Source organism: Brachypodium distachyon, chromosome 1 (genome assembly GCF_000005505.3).
Source record: "Brachypodium distachyon strain Bd21 chromosome 1, Brachypodium_distachyon_v3.0, whole genome shotgun sequence".
Lineage (NCBI taxonomy): Eukaryota > Viridiplantae > Streptophyta > Magnoliopsida > Poales > Poaceae > Brachypodium > Brachypodium distachyon.
Window position 1 is genome coordinate 55,646,779 of NC_016131.3, and position 15,636 is coordinate 55,662,414.

At 52.9% G+C, this 15,636-nt stretch overlaps 3 protein-coding genes and 1 pseudogene across 3 annotated transcripts; 2 read left to right on the forward strand and 2 right to left on the reverse strand.

Moving 5' to 3' along the window:
* Positions 1-1,353: 1,353 nt before the first annotated feature.
* LOC100833426 (probable carboxylesterase 15) lies at positions 1,354-2,885 on the reverse strand. The gene has a single exon (XM_014901632.2). The coding sequence runs from the start codon at positions 2,701-2,703 to the stop codon at positions 1,618-1,620; it is 1,086 nt and encodes a 361-aa protein (XP_014757118.1). The 5' UTR covers positions 2,704-2,885; the 3' UTR covers positions 1,354-1,617.
* Positions 2,886-3,226: 341 nt separating this feature from the next.
* On the reverse strand, positions 3,227-5,840 carry LOC100831305 (annotated as a pseudogene).
* A 575-nt stretch (positions 5,841-6,415) lies between these two features.
* On the forward strand, positions 6,416-12,520 carry LOC104582301. The gene is made up of 8 exons (XM_024458535.1): positions 6,416-6,785; positions 6,887-6,985; positions 7,099-7,728; positions 7,846-7,965; positions 8,070-8,276; positions 8,494-9,742; positions 9,845-10,354; positions 12,108-12,520. The coding sequence occupies exons 1-8, from the start codon at positions 6,540-6,542 to the stop codon at positions 12,518-12,520; spliced, it is 3,474 nt and encodes a 1,157-aa protein (XP_024314303.1). The 5' UTR covers positions 6,416-6,539.
* A 765-nt stretch (positions 12,521-13,285) lies between these two features.
* LOC104582302 (skin secretory protein xP2-like) lies at positions 13,286-14,567 on the forward strand. The gene is made up of 4 exons (XM_010231754.1): positions 13,286-13,307; positions 13,386-13,478; positions 13,556-13,932; positions 14,319-14,567. Exons 1-4 carry the CDS (start codon positions 13,286-13,288, stop codon positions 14,565-14,567), a joined length of 741 nt encoding a protein of 246 aa, XP_010230056.1.
* The last annotated feature ends 1,069 nt before the right edge of the window (positions 14,568-15,636 follow it).

Here is a 15,636-nt window from a genome sequence, read left to right on the forward strand (position 1 = left end):
TCTTACCTGTTGTTTTAAAGTAACACTTGCTTTGTCTTTACATGGTACAAGTCAAAAGAAATTGGACTCTGCTAGTCTAGGGACAAAGAATCAATCTTCAGTTCGTCACTTAGTGTGGAGTGTTGACCCAGGAGCAGAATTGTCTTGACATGAACATTGCGTCCGGATTGAGAAGTCAACCTCTACTAGTACTTACAGAGTTATTTTACCTCAAGTTGTGGACAAACAAATGTAAATCGAAGGGACTAGGTGCGGCCACGAAGATCACTGAAGAACAGGGTAAATACGGAGGACACAAGTATTCTATAAAAAAAGAATGTGGAGGACACCAGATCCATGTTACCCCTGCAATTAAGAACTTTATTTTCCCGATAAAAAAAAGAACTATTCCAGTAAAGAACTAAATTGTTGGACCGTTGATCCAGGAGCAGAATTGTTGCAGTGATTGCAAAATAAATAAATTTTCTTCATATATGTTAATGTTACGGAGTACTATTTGATAACCTGCTCTTGACTTTTCTCTACTAGTAGTTACAGAGTTACAGTATAACCGTGTGCAGAGGCTGAGGAGTTTTCTCCTTTTCTATTTTTTTCCCCTCCAACCCATATTAATTGTCGCAAATTTAGTAAAAAGTTGTACTAAATAAACGGCAAGTAATATGGGTCGGACGAAGTACAGTTATTTCTCAGTTGTCTTAGAAATAGCAAGACTGTATAAATATTGTCACATGGCAATTCCTAAAAAGGAAAACATTTTTTTTCTTTTCCATTGCGGCAACGTCGCCATTTTCCTCCGCCCATGGCTCCATTTCTGCCAGCATTGCAACCTCTGTTGCCGATGAGGCGAGGGTTCTTCCGGAAAATAATCTTAAGAGACCTGGTCTCTCGAGAGGCCCTCTGCATGTTATGCCATGTGGACTGATTAGCCTTTAAACAAATCTCAAAGCATCAGGAGTGAAAAAATAATAATCATGATTATAATGCAGTGAATTTCTCACGTGACACAAGATGGACGCGGTCTTTCAGCTTGGACTTATTTCTGTGCCACTTGGGCTTAGAGAGATATAGTGGCATTTATTATCAAGAAGTATACCAAAATTTTTATAATAAAATACACGCGAAAGAACAAGACACAAGAAGCTACAGAAGCTACTCGCTCCGGTTCACAAAAAAGCGCGAAAAAAGTGACGTTTGACACATGTCTATCCTCTTTGTCAACCTTTAAAACTTTGACTGTCGACATCATTATAAAAGTTGATTGAAGACTCAGAAATCACATGTACAGTATAAACCTGTCTCAAAACGTATTTTTAGAATATTGTACCTTTATTATAGATATTATACACATAATAATAATACAGTGAAAACTTAGCTGCCAAAGTTATAACCTGAAGATCATATATCAATGGCCAACGTCATTGCACGTAATTTACACATAGACATACCATAGCAGGAAGCTAGTTTTACTCGACAAAATAAAACTAAACAAAACAACGCAGATAACCCGGATCTTGACGCAGTTCTACTTCTGAAAACACTGTAGACGGTCTCGGCCGTTGACCGTCTCGTTGGATCCAACATGCATACGTGTCGTCGCGCGTACAACCGAGGAATTAATCAAGCGGCGGCCTTGGCCATGGGCGCGACGTCGTCGTCGTCGTGGACGAAGCGGCGGACGAGGCGGGTGAGCTCGCCGGTGGCGTGGTTCCAGGGGTCGAGCGTGAAGAACCCGTGCGGCTCGCCGGCGAACTCGACGAGCTTCACGGGCTTGCCCATGGCCTTCAACCGCTCGCCATAGTCGACGACGCGGTCGCGCAGCATGTCTTGGCCGGCGGCCACGACGAGCACCGGCGGGAGCGCCACGGGCTCCAGCCCGGGGCTGTCGGGCCCGAACGGGTTCGCCAGCGGGTGGTCCCTGGTGGCCCCCGCCGGCAGCGCGAGCCGCCAGAACCGGTCCAGCGTGTCCCGGTTCATCAGCCGGGTTGACTCCGCCTCCTCCGACGGCAGCCGCCTCTCGCCGCCGAAGAACGGCATCAGCAGCACGTAGCCCTTGACGTTGACCGTGACGTCGTCTCTGACGACGAGGGCGGCTTTTCCGCCGGGGCCGGAGCTCACGGCCAGGTGGTGCGCCAGGGTGCCGCCGGCGGAGTCGCCCGTGACGAACACTCGGCCGAAGTCGGCGACCTCCGCGAGGCTCCACGTGTCCGCGTTGTCGTCTCCGGCGGCGGCGGAGGAGTGTAGTTGTTGGGCGGAGAGCCATGTGAGGAGGGCGGCGGCGTCGTAGAGCGCAGCGGGGAGGGGGTGCTCGGGGGCGAGGCGGTAGCAGGCGGAGAGCACGAGGGCGCCGGCGCCGGCGGCGAGGCGGAGGCAGAAGCTGTGGGTGTTGGCCCACGTGCAGCAGCCCAGGCAGAAGCCACCGCCGTGGAAGTAGACCAGCACGGGGAGCTTCTGCTTCTGCTTCTCGGCATGGGCCGCCATGGTGGGCTTGTAGATGCGGACGCGGAGGTTGCGGGCCTTGTCGTAGACGGCCTCCTTCCACTGCACCGAGGGGTGCTCGGAGGGGAACGTCTTGGGGCAGAACGCCGGCGGGTCCGGCGACCGGACGATGGTGCCGTCGCTGAGGACGCGGAGGAGGCCGAAGAGGTTCTCCACGACTACGTCATCGTCGCGCGGGCTCTCGCCGGCGGCCGGCATGGTTGGCATGTCCGGATCTTAGGCGTAGGGTGCTCTGAGAGGCAAGGAAGGAAAGGATATGTTGTTGATGATGTTTACTAGCAACCTGGAGCCGTCTTATATACAAAGCGGCGAATATAACGGTGCCGGTATGTACCGGCACCGTACCGGCACCGATTCAGCCGTCCATTTCCGCAAGGGGATCCGAGCTCGGGATTTCGGTATTTCAATTTCCGCGCAGGTATACATGCCCCTTCGCGGTACGAACCTGTATGTACGAAGCGCTATACCGGTCTCGCTGGAATGTGATTCGTTCCTTTAGTACCAGTGGCGATTCTAGAACCTCAAATGAGGGTGGGCTCAAAATGACAAAACACTGTACTAAATTGACTTCGAAAGAGGGACTATCGTCTAATGTGATTCAGATTTATACATCAATGTGTGATAGTATTGAAAAACACAAAAATACAATTAGATACCTTGCTAAGTTGCTAATATAACGAGAATTAGTCCCCACATAACAGTATGCATCGGCTATCAAGTGACCTGCACGTCAAAATAAGCAAAATCAGTGAATACTAGCTAGGCTCCAAATTATATTAAATTCAAAATAATTATGTATATCTCTAAGTTATTACGTTTCTTTCTTTCGGCAAATGTCCTCTGCGATCTTTCATCGATTGGAATCGCTTCGTAATTTTAGCATCATCAATACTTTTGAATATCTCCTGCTCGATGTAGCACACCATCAAGTCATTGAGCCACCCATCTGATAGCTTGTTTCGCAAATCTGTCTTGATGATACTCATTGCTGAAAATATTCGCTCAACAGATGCCGTAGCCACAGGAAGGATCAATGTAAGCTCAATAAGCCGATAAACCAATGGGAATGTTTTATCTTTTTTTGTTTCAACCATCAATTGAGAAAGTTTGGAAATATCAGAACATCCATGGAATTTCTCACTTCTCCCGATATTAAGAATGAAGATTTGTAGCTGACTTCTTAACATTAACCGATCGGAGATGGTGAAATCCGCTTCATAGATCTCAGCAAGTCGAACAAGTTTATCAACATTAAACATAGCGAAGGAGTTGCTTGGATTAAGACAAGACATGCATACCAATAACTCTGAGGAAACTTCATTGAAGCGATGATTTATCTCAGTCATAGTCGCATCAATAGCAACATTGAATATATCGACCTTGTAATAATGGCGCAAGTCACTTTATTCTTCGACCGAACAGATTCACCCATTGGTACAGTAATATCATCCATATTTGGCAGATTTATGCCATACTCCTCACAAAAACTTTTCACTTGGTCAAGTAATGGTTCCCACCCATTGTCCCTGACATCTTGCAAGCGTGTTTTCACATCTGAGATTAAACCCATAGCTTCAACAATATCTTGATCCTTCCTCTGCAAAGCTTGTGAGAGATCATTTGTGATGGTCAACAGGCCTATTAAAAAGTTCGGAATGAAAACAAATTCATACATTCCATCTTCTTTACCAAACCACCAGCTCCACCTACACTAGAGTGTTCACGAGCATCGGTACTTACAATTGTTAGCACATCTACTACCGACTCCCACATCTGATATATACGGAGCAAGGTTTTTAGGTGTGAGCCCCATCGAGTATCTCCAGGTCTTGCTAGGCCAGATTCCTGATGCAGCCCTTTTCCAGATGAGATCTTACCATTTTCTAACTTTTCCAACAAGACATCTTGGTGCTTTGCAATTAGTGTATCTTTTCTCTTGCAAGATGCACTCACTTGAGTAACTATCAATGGAACGTGGTTGAAGAAATCAGAAATACACTTACTGCACTTAGCAACGGTTACAACCACCAGTTGTAATTGATGAGCAAAGCAATGGACATAGAAGGCATGTGGACTATCGTCTCAAATCAGTTTCTGCAAACCATTAAATTCCCCCCTCATATTTGAAGCTCCGTCATATCCCTGTCCACGTAGCCTAGAAATAGGTAAATCATGTAATGCAAGAAGGTGTAGCAGAGCTTCCTTTAACGCGGCAGATGTACAATCTGAAATATGCTTCATTGCAAGAAACCTTTCCATAACCTTCCCTTGATTGTTCACGAACCTACATGTGCCACAAAATTTAAGTGTTAGGAGAACTCATGGCATAATAATTTTATAAAAGATAGACAAAATATGTGAAGCTAACCTCACAATCACAGCCATTTGCTCTTTTATTGATGAATCTCTAGCCTCGTCAATAAGCACTGCAAAGTTCCTATCTCCAATTTCACTCTTAATTACAGATGTGACTTCTTGAGCGCAACATTTTGCAAGTTGCTTTTGAATATCTGAACAAACCATAAGTGCATTTCCTGGCCCCTTCTCAAATGCTTCCTTCACTTCACTATTCTTATCTTTGTACCACTCTAACAACTCTTTGAAATTTCCCTTGTTGATGGAAGTAGAAGATTCGTCGTGTCCACGAAAAGCTTCCCCCTGTGCTATGAGATATCTTGCACAATCTAAAGAAGGCGTCAAACGGATTTTGTACTCTATTTCAGACTCTTTAGAGTAAGTATGTATTTTACTAGACACACTTGATCGTTGATTTATGAAATCTTCACATTTACCCCTTGCAATGTTATGGACACTATTTGGACCACCAACATGTTTTTTAAAAGCAGCAGTAGCGGTCTTCCAACGACTATACCCATCTCTTGAGAACACATCATTTCCAAATGTGTTGGGTTGTGCTGTTTTCTTGAAAACGATCTCCATACTTTACCATCAAGTGTCTGCTCAAAGACATGCCCATTTGTTTCTGTTCGACCCTTCAATAAATATGCCCTCCTCACTTCATCTCTAATTTCATTAGCATAATCTTCGATGGGTATCCGAAGAGCGGGGTCAGGAATAATGTGATTAGGATCAAATTCCAGCCGAAGCCTCTTAGGTCGATGTGTGCTCTCATCAACTGTGGAATTTGTGCTCACATTGGTTGCAGGATTTGTGCTCTCGCTGATTGGTGGAATTGGACCGCTCTCATTTCTCGGGGGATTTGGAATTGTTCTCTCAGTCTCATCGACGCCACCATCAGTTGGTGGAGCACTTGATTTTTTCGTCAAATCCCGACGCAAATCGCCTGTACTGCGATCACCAGATGACACAGAACGTTTCTTCATTTGAAAATCTATTTCAAAAAATAAAAAATATACTACATCATTGATCAAACAAGCTAGTACGAAATAAACTGTAATTACATACACCAGCAGACATCAGTAGTCGCTAGTTTACTAGCGTTTGCATGCTTTTTGTACCACGACTTTTCCTGGAAGCTGGCCGTCGGCCGCCTCTGCCTTCAACTTCCGTTCAGGCTCACGATCTGACCGGCGAAGTGGCGAATTAGCGATCCTGGCTGGTGTGTGCCGCGGCGGCTGCGCGAGCGAGACCAGAGGAATCGATCGAATCTGTTGTTCGTCTGCGGCTCGTAAATTGGGAATTGATCGATCTGACCACGATTCCTCCCGTAACCCCCCCTCTTGGGCCGCTATAAGGCCTCAAGTTAACCTCCACAAGGCCCAGTTAAGTATATTAGTCGGTATTGTTTTGTTACGGGAGTTCTCTTCTTCCCTGGCTGATGAACTCCTTTGTTGAAGCGATCCTGCATCCCTGCACCTATATTTGACATTTTTTTTGTCAAAAATGGAGGGTAGGCTAGAGCTTGACGAAGCCCACCTGGTGAAATCGCCCCTGGTATTAGATGTGGCGCCGCGTGTTGTTCTAAGTTTTGTTTCGTTCGTCCGAATGGTACCTGACCTCATGCCCGAATGTCATGAGCCCAATCAAGGGTATCACAGACAGTGTAATGAATCCTCACTTTCATGATTTTCTTAATTATTGCCACAGGAGCCCTAACGGATACTGATAACGACGATGCGCCGCGGAGCCGCGTGAAGAAGGTATTAGCACGGAGGAACAAGAACCAATGTACCATGGGGTTCCAACGGAAAAAAGCCGCTGGTATCAAAACCTGGTATCATGCAAGTTTTGCTTCCTTCAGCTCAGAAGAGGATACGGAGAAGCAGGGAACACCACCGAAGAACAAGAAGTGTCGAAAGCGGAAACAGGTGCTTATCATTTCATAAGCCAGTCCTCACGTTTTCAACCTGCCCATTTCATAGGATGGTCCTCACATGTACACCTAACTCAGAACGGACGTTCATTCCAGGATGTCAGTTCTTCTTCTTCGACCGCACACGATAAGATGGAACATCGCAGAACCGGGACGAAGAGGAAGAAGCCTCGGAACGATGCAACGCCAAAGCAGGTGCTAATTCTTTACAGCATCCACTTTTGTAGCTTCCATACGTAATAGACTTACTGCTTGTAGAGCTGAGTTCATGGTGTCCGGACTTAACCGAAATTAAAGTCCATTCTCAGGTTGTCGGATGGAAATTTTCGCCTTCCATGCTCAAGAAGCTTCTCTTGCGCTTCGATGATGAGCAGAAGAAGTGGGTCAACAGCACTGGTTTTGGAGTGCTGTACTACGTATGTGACAGCCAGCTGCCAAGAGAACTGACGCTTATGCTCATCAACAAGGTTAATCATCATACTGGTGCGCTAGAAATAGATGGTGTCTCCGTCCCAATGAAACCATTCGTCAGAAAGCTGTTAGGCATTCCAAATGGTAAGAGCCCAGTCACGGCTCCTCTGTTCACTGTCCGGGGCAAGACAAAGGTCATGAAGCCTACAGCTGAGCACAAGGAATTCACAGATCTGAAAGGTGGTCGGGGCAGGCCAATACATGAGGTGCTCGATGAGCTCGTCAACTGTCACGAAGAATTGAAATTCCAGAAAAAGTTCATTGTTGTTGCGCTCTCTATATACCTGGCGCCGAGAAGTGGATACCTGCTCAACCGGACCTACCTGGAATGCCTGAAAAACATGGCATTAGTAGCCGACATGAATTGGTGTGATTATGTTGCGGACTTCCTGATCCAGGGGATCCGGGACTACCACGAGTCAGGCGCTGCTAACATTTTTGTGCATGGGTGTGTACACATCCTTGTGGTAAGCAAATTATCCGGTATCCCCAAACACTTGTACATACAGACTGATCCGAAGCAACCCTCCTTTCGTCTGCCTCTGATGAATCTAACCAAGTTTCAATCCAAATATGTGACACAGCTCATGTACATTGATCTGTTGGAAGGACCTGTTCCGGACCATACCCTCCAATTCCCACGGATTCAAGCGTGTACCCCCGAGGTACTGAAGCAGTTGGATTCGATCCACCCGACAGCACAGGTGTGCTATTTTCTTGCTCAATGCTCGTTCAAATACATTCCTCGGAAGACGCGTTACTAATATGAACGCTTCAAACATTCTGTATCACTCCGTCATGACATCAGGCACGATATCGGTCGCTCAACGAGTTTACCACATTATATGGAATGGACATGGCCGATTTGGACGTGCCTGTCCGAGCGCAGCCTGTGCCGTGCCCCGAATTCACGCAACAGTCAGCTGACTTGCCGGAAACCACGGGACCGCAACAACATGCGTCCCGTCAACCTGGACGTCATGATTCTGTTCCCCTCGATGACACTTCTCAGGGGGTACATTACACAGACCTCATGAAATTTCCACATTCCAGTACCTCCACATTATTTTTCCTGTACCATTCATGCACCACTTCATGATACCCATGCCCCGTACCATTCAATAAGGACGTGACAATTCAATGCTACATGCCATGTCATAGAACTCATGTCTTCCACCATTCATGTTGACCCATTGTTTTTAATCTCTCAATTGCCCCGTGCCAACTTGCAGCTCACGCGGATAGATCAGCAGTACAAACGGGACCGCGAGCACATCATCGATGAATGTATGACCGATATGAAGAGAAGAATCCAGAAGCTCAACGCTACAAGAGCTGCTGCAATTGAGTCTTTGCTGCGAAGAGTGAAGGCTTCAACCAGAACCAACGATCCAGGAGGATCGGGTAGTGTTCACGATGATGTGCGCACACAGTACAGTTCTGAAGATTTACGACAGTCGCCCAGAACGGAGCAAATGCCACCCTGCAGCTCTCCGCATTTCGATGCCACGCCTGCGGACGCCCCGACGGCATGCCCGTTACGACGTTCAAGCGATCCAGCTGTGATCTATCCACCTAACTTTGACAAGACCCCTATCCCAAACAATATGTCATCCGACAATACTGTACGAGAACAAGGGCAGCAACCTAAAATGAACCTGGAGACTGATCGAGGCCCTGAGGGTTCTTTTTTCCAGGATCTAGGTACCCCAGAACTGATGGCACAAGTTCTGTCCATTGCCGATGATGCTTCGAAAGAGGCAGAACAAAATGCAGCTCACGACATGGATGCTGCTGTCCTGCAGCAAAAGATTGCCGCCATACGCGAGCCCCAGAACACTTCACCTGTTCCGAGTGAGACGCACGGACAAAACCTAAATGGGGAGCAGCAACACATGGTCCAACCAGAAACCGTCACCAACAACACACCAAAGCCGCATGTACCTGATCAAGGGATGCAACCTATGTTTGTTGCTGACACATTTGAGCGTCAAGATCCTGAAAACTCATCATCACAGTTATACGAGATGTCCGAACAAGAGATTCACACATCATCTGTCCATGCCACCGACCCAGCGGGACAAGCAGCTCCAACGGCATCCATGGATGTCCTTACGGAACCACAGCTGCAAAATCTGATCCCACCCCACCTGGCTGGACAGCTTCGTAGTGGGCAGCCAGAACTACGGATGCAGACACCATTTCCAGTGTCAGATCAATGTCAGCTGTCTCTCACAGATGATTATATAGAAAGAATTTCGTCCGCACGATCCCCAGTATTGCCGCCCAATCATGAATCAAACGATGGGCCTAACGCATCAGCTTCATTGGACCTGAACGCTTCCACAGTTGATGACACGTTCACAGGATTACATGTCGATTCACAAGACCAATTGGAAGCATCGCTGGGAACATTTGAAGATGACACCCAGATCCGTTTCGATGATGCTATCTACGATCATTACGCAGGTTATACTCCAAGTAAGTCACATATGATCATTGCTCCATTATCTAATTTCATTGCACTTCTTATGTACCGGACGCCATAGTAATATCACTGATCTTTACATGTCTACTTTACAGCGACTGCAGATCTGATTCAACAGCCTATACAAATAGCTGACTCTCCCTGCACTGTCGCTGCCCTAGATGTCTGCAATCTGCCTGCTCTCACGCTGCCAGTAACAGGAGGGGAGAGCTTTGTTGATCCTGGAAGTGTCAGTACTGCTGTGAAGAATAGGATGAAGCGTTACAAGAAGACTGACGATAAGCTTGAAGGTATACAGGAACTGGTCAAGTCCACGTCGAAAACAAACCCTTCTGCTGTGAAGACTTACCATGAGCATGTGGAGACATCGCGGTTTAGAGGTACCGGACAAACATGTAACTTGCGTAAGATGACCACCGGGACAGTGAAGATACGAATTAGGAGAGCCCATGTTACCGAAGAGGAATTTGTCAATGCTTTGAAGCAAAACGGCGAAGTTGACTTGAATTTCATGTGGCTCTGCTTGTCGCAGCATGGGGCTTTGACACCGGGGGTGTGCGGGCACCCCCTTTTAGGTTCGGCAGAGGGCGACGGGGATCGTTCCGGTGATCGTCAGCGTGGCCGATGTGTGGCCTACAAAAAACGCTATGAACACATGCACGCACATTTTACTCAGGTTCGGGCCACCCGGAGGTGTAAAACCATACGTCCTGCTTGTCTGAGCTCGTATTATCGAAAGATTGAGTGTTTACAAGTTGCTGAGGGAGAGTCCCCGGGTGCTCTCTTTTTAGCTAAGTGCTCCTCGCTACTCTGAACTACTGCTAGTACAGAACTATGAGTTGGTCCAACCAAAAAATCGAACCGAACCGAACCCTTTGACCGTTGGCGGGGATCCTCCTTTTATAGCCAAGGGGATACCACAGGTGCCACGATGCATGGATTACAAGTGGCGAGCAGGGAGCTTGGGCAGCTCCTCCTCGGTGCGCTGGCGGACATGCAAGAGCGCCAGCCCGCGACTAGGGGTCTAATATCCTATAAACTAGCTCTGGACAGCCACTGTTTGCCTGACTAGACGAGTAACCCCTCTCCTGTCGGCTCATTAAATGCGCCGTGCGCTACACTCCTCGTCCTGGCGACCCTGCACACTGGGCGCCTGCCGCGCGCCCACGTGGCGCTGCTGCCTTGCTTGCTCGACGCCGCCTTCGCAGTAGGAACCTGCGCCCGGGAACGCCTCCTCTCGGCAAGTTACCTCCCGGGAAGCGCCCAGGCGAGATTATTCCCCGAAGCTCCGCTAGCCCTGCCGGGCTAGTAGCTTGCGGGGCAGCTTGCACATTGCTACCCGGGGTGTGATCCTCCCAGGGACCAAGCGATGCGACCCACGCGTCGTGCAGTGGTGGTACCCCGGGTGCCACTGGTGCGACAGTAGCCCCCGAGCGTGGGCCGGCAACACCTGTTCCCAGGCGAACCCTTCCCTGGCCGGTTGCCGGGCGACGCCCCAACCGACGCGTGGGTCCCGATCCGTCTCGGGACCGTGTCTTTTCGTTTTCTAGTGACCCCGCCGTTACGGGCGAAGGGGTGGGTGTGAGATTTCCGCCGTAACCTCCCCTTAAACAGGGAAGTTAAGGCCACTTACCGCATTATCCCCACGATCTGTAGTTATCCCAGCGCACCTGCTGGGTGCGGAAACGACCGTTACCGAACGGCGGAGTGTTATAAAGCTTCACCGCTGCGCTGAGGGGCAAACACTTAACCTCCCAGCCTTCTTCTTCCACCTTTTCGCCTCTTGCGCCCGAGAACCTTGCCAATCTCCCACCCACGCTCTCATGGGCCCCCCCACAACCAAGAAAGGGAAGAAGGCGAAGCCCTCGAAAAGCAAGAGCGTGGCGGCCGCCAAGGCCGCCGAAGAGAAAGAGCTGAAGAAGCAGGAGATGCGGGCCACGCTTGCCTAATTCCGGCCCGGCTACAACGGCGAGGCGCTGGGCAAACTCCAGCACGCCGTTGCCTCGGACTTCAACGAGCACGGGAAGACCCTGATCTTCCCCGCCGGCGCCGACGTCCAGTCCACCGACTTCCGGGTGTTCGGGCGCTTCATCCTCGCCGGGTTGGTGCCTCCATTCTCTCTATTCCTCCATGCGCTCATGGAGTCGTACCAACTGCGGGTGGCGCAGCTCCACCCTACGTTCCTCTGCCTCCTTGCCATCTTCTCCTTCCTCTGCGAGGGATTCATTGGAGTGATGCCATCGGTGGCGTTGTTCCGGCACTACTTCTACCCCCGCATCGAGAACCAGAAAGCGATGTCGTCGGGGGTGGTGTTCTGTGTCCGCGACCGGATGAAGTCCGAGTTCATCGTCCGGTCAGAAAAGAAGATCGAGAAGGACTGGCACACGGACTGGTGCTGGGTCCGTGTGGACGAGCCCGAAGAGTTCATCTTTCCGCCCACCGAGTTGCCGCTGAGGGCCCCCGGCTGGTGGGACTGGTACCACCGTGACGTCGACCTCCTCCCCATCGTGGAGAAGATCAAGGCCCTTCGGCTAGCCGGGCTCTCCGACTTCGATGTGGCATGGGTCTTCATCACCCGGCGCATCGCGCCGCTTCAGCGGCGTTCCCTCCTCGCGTGGGCATACACGGGGGCTGGAGACAGGACGCGCCTCCACGAGGAGGGCGTGGAGAAGGAGTCGCTCCAGGTGTGGGTGAGGGGGATCTCCGGCGAGGATGCTCCCTTTGCGAAGTTTCCGTCGGGGGATTTCGCCCTCCACGCGCGGCGTCCCTGACTTGAGCAGCATCATCGGTTCCTTCGCACCCTGCAATGAGTGGGGGCTGATGGACGATTCCCCCACTCAGTCCCTGTGCTCCCCTCCGCCCGTACCCCGCGGGAAGCAGCCGCAGGGGGAGAGCGGGACCGAGTCAGAGGCCGTCCAGCCCCATGACTCGGCCTCCGACGACGAGACAGGCCGGGTCGCCGCCGCCCAGGAAGCCATGCCCGTGGACGAGGAGGAGGAGGAGGAGGAGGAGGACGATGACGTGCTGCTGATCGTGTGCAGATCAAGGGCGCGCGCAGCGGCCGCGGCTACCTCCATGGCGGCGGTGGCGGTGGCAACCGCCGCGGCGGCCGCCGGCTCCAAGACGGCGACTACCCCGGCGGCGGTCGCCGGCACCCTAGCAGCGACCACCCCCGCAGCGGTCGTCGGCGCCACGGCAGCGACCACAGCGACCTGGCGGCGACTGCCCTAGCAGCAGTCGTCGGGGCCGCGGCGGCAGCCACACCCGCAGTGGCTGCCGGCACCGTGGCGGCTCCTTCGACGGTTCCAGCGGCGACCCCACGGGCGCCAACAGCCCCGCCCGTGTGAGGGCTCTTCGCGCTCCGGCGCAACCCCCCGAAGGCCGACTTGCCGGCAGACGCCGGCAAGAGGGGGAGGGGCGATTCTCCGCCTGCTGCGCCAAGCACAAAGGCGCGTATGGACGCCGGCAGCGGCGCCGACCCGTCCGACACGGGGACCAGTGGCGCCGCTGCTGCACTTGCCGGCGACCCAGCCCCGATGGAGGTGGCGCCGGCAACAGGTACGACACCCTCCCCGCTTCCTTACCTGCACTTCCATTTGCCAATTAATCATTCAACTGTACCTTCTTTTTCCGCAGGCGACGCTCCGCCCGCAACAGACCCCCTGGCGACACCTGCCGGGGTGGAGGAGGAGGGGGAGGCTTCGCCCGCAAGCCCAGTGGGCCCGCAAGGTACTCATCCAGCCACCCGCGTCTGCCTCCGGGCAACTCATTTAGCTTCTCGATTCTCACCCTTTCCGCTGTTGCAGGCCCAAGCGCGCCCGCACCGGAAGCGGGCTTTACGGTGATTGCCCTCGACTTCGACGTCGAGGTCACGAGGATGGCGGAGGAGCCGGAGGCAATCCCCGCGCCAAGCCCTGCTGCGCCGGCCGTAGCCGCAGCGGCGACCACCGCCGCCACCGGAATGGCGTCCGACGACGCGCCGGCGGCCGCAGACGCTGCCGGTGCGGATTCTTCTGCTCCCCAGCAGGGGGCGGTCCCTGCCGGGGCCGCGGCAACCCCACCAGCCCCGCAGACCCCAGGCGCGGGTGAGGGGGAGGTTGCGGAGGAGGATCAGCAGGATGCTGTGCCGCAAGCGGACGACCCCCCCGCCCAGCCAGACGGTGGCGGCGGCGGCTTCTTCGTCGTCAGCCGCCACCTTCAGCACCGACCTCGGCACCCTTGCCGGGGTGGCTTGGAATCCCATCACTTGGGATCCGAGCGTCTTCGACCGGGGGCACCGGTTCCTTGACACTGTCAAGGACCAGCAGCTGGCCTTCGTCACCTCCTTCAACCAGGTGAGGGAGCACCACGAGCCAGGTCAGCGAGGTGCGACTGGCCGTGGAGGAGGAGCGGCAGGAACTCTCCCAGCTGCGGGAGGAGACACGCCTCGCCCAGGAGAAAGCGCGCCTCGCCCGGGAAGCCCTGGAAGGGGCCACCACGCCAGTCGTTCCTGAAGAGCAGCTCTACCGGCGACTGGAGGCTCGGCGCGCCGAGCTCCAGGAAACCCTGGACTCGCTGAAGGCGGCGTAGGCGAAGGCCGAGGAGGTGCATAGAAAGGCGCTCGCCACGGTCCAGGCCCGCCTCGACGAGAAGAGCGACCTGATCACCAGCTACGTCGGCCAGATCCAGGGCCTGCGCGTCAAGCTGGAGGTGCAGACCAAGGCCACCGAAAGTGCGGTGACCGCGGCAGCCCGGCACGAGATCCAGCTCAACGCCACCAAGGACAAGGTGGCCCGACTCGAGACCGAGCTGGCCGCTCTCCGGGAGGAGCTCACCTAGGCTGGTGAGGACAATGCGGCCAAGGCCGCGGAACTCGTGTCGCAGGCGGGCCGCCTCCGCAAGGCCAAGAAGGCCGCGCTCGACGCCCGGCTCCACCACGGCACGTGATCGGGCAGCGGCAGCTGGAGACTGAGAAGCTGCTCAAGATCGCCCAAGCGCTGCGCGACCTGCTGCCTTGGTTCGAGTTGCAGGTCACAGAGGTGGACGGCACGGACGTCTCCACGCTGATCCCGTTTTTCTCCGACTTGGTGGGGAAGCTCGCGACGCTCGACGTGTGGATCTCCAAGTTCTGCAACAAGGATATCGCCAACTGCGCCCGGGAGGTTGCCGGGACGATCCTTCCGAGGGTGCATCTCCGGCACCCTGAGTTCCCCTTCGAGACACTGTTGGACGCTTGGTCGGACAGCGAGGACGAACCCACCCACACTCAGGCGGTGAGTGGGTTCGTCGACGAGGTGGTCGAGCGGATGCAACGGAAGACGGACCCCGAGCCGTCCCCGGAGTCCTCGGCGGAGGACGCCGGCCACTAGTCGCCGCAGCCCCCTGCTGGCCCTTGCCGTTTCCTTGTGTTATCTTCTTTTGTTTTCGTTCCCTGCAAGTGTGGCGCTTGGCGCCGTTTGAACTATTACTGTCTGATTAGTCCATGTAATCATTTGCTACTTTTGTTAATCCAGTTCCTTAGTTCTGCTTGATCCTTGTTCCTTGTTCCCGCGGTTACCTCGCGGGGTGGATCCCTTCGCCCTTGTGTGTTGTGCTTTGTGTTGCCGGGGACTCGCGCGCCACACACTTAACCGGACCAGGGACCCGGGACGGACCCGCAGTGCCGACCTGGGGCCAAGCAGCAACGGCGAGCCACTCCGCTTGCGGGATAACTACTCCCAGGCATGCCCTCCCGGACGGACCCGGAAGCCGCACGGGAGCGCACTCCCCCTGCAAGCATCCTTCTAAGACCCCGGCCACACGCAGGTTTCGGGACCACACTTAGCGAGGCAACGTTCAGTTACGTTTAGTTTTCAGAGAGTCTATCGTTCAGGTTCAAGTACTTAGCTTTTCGTTCGGTCCCGTGCTC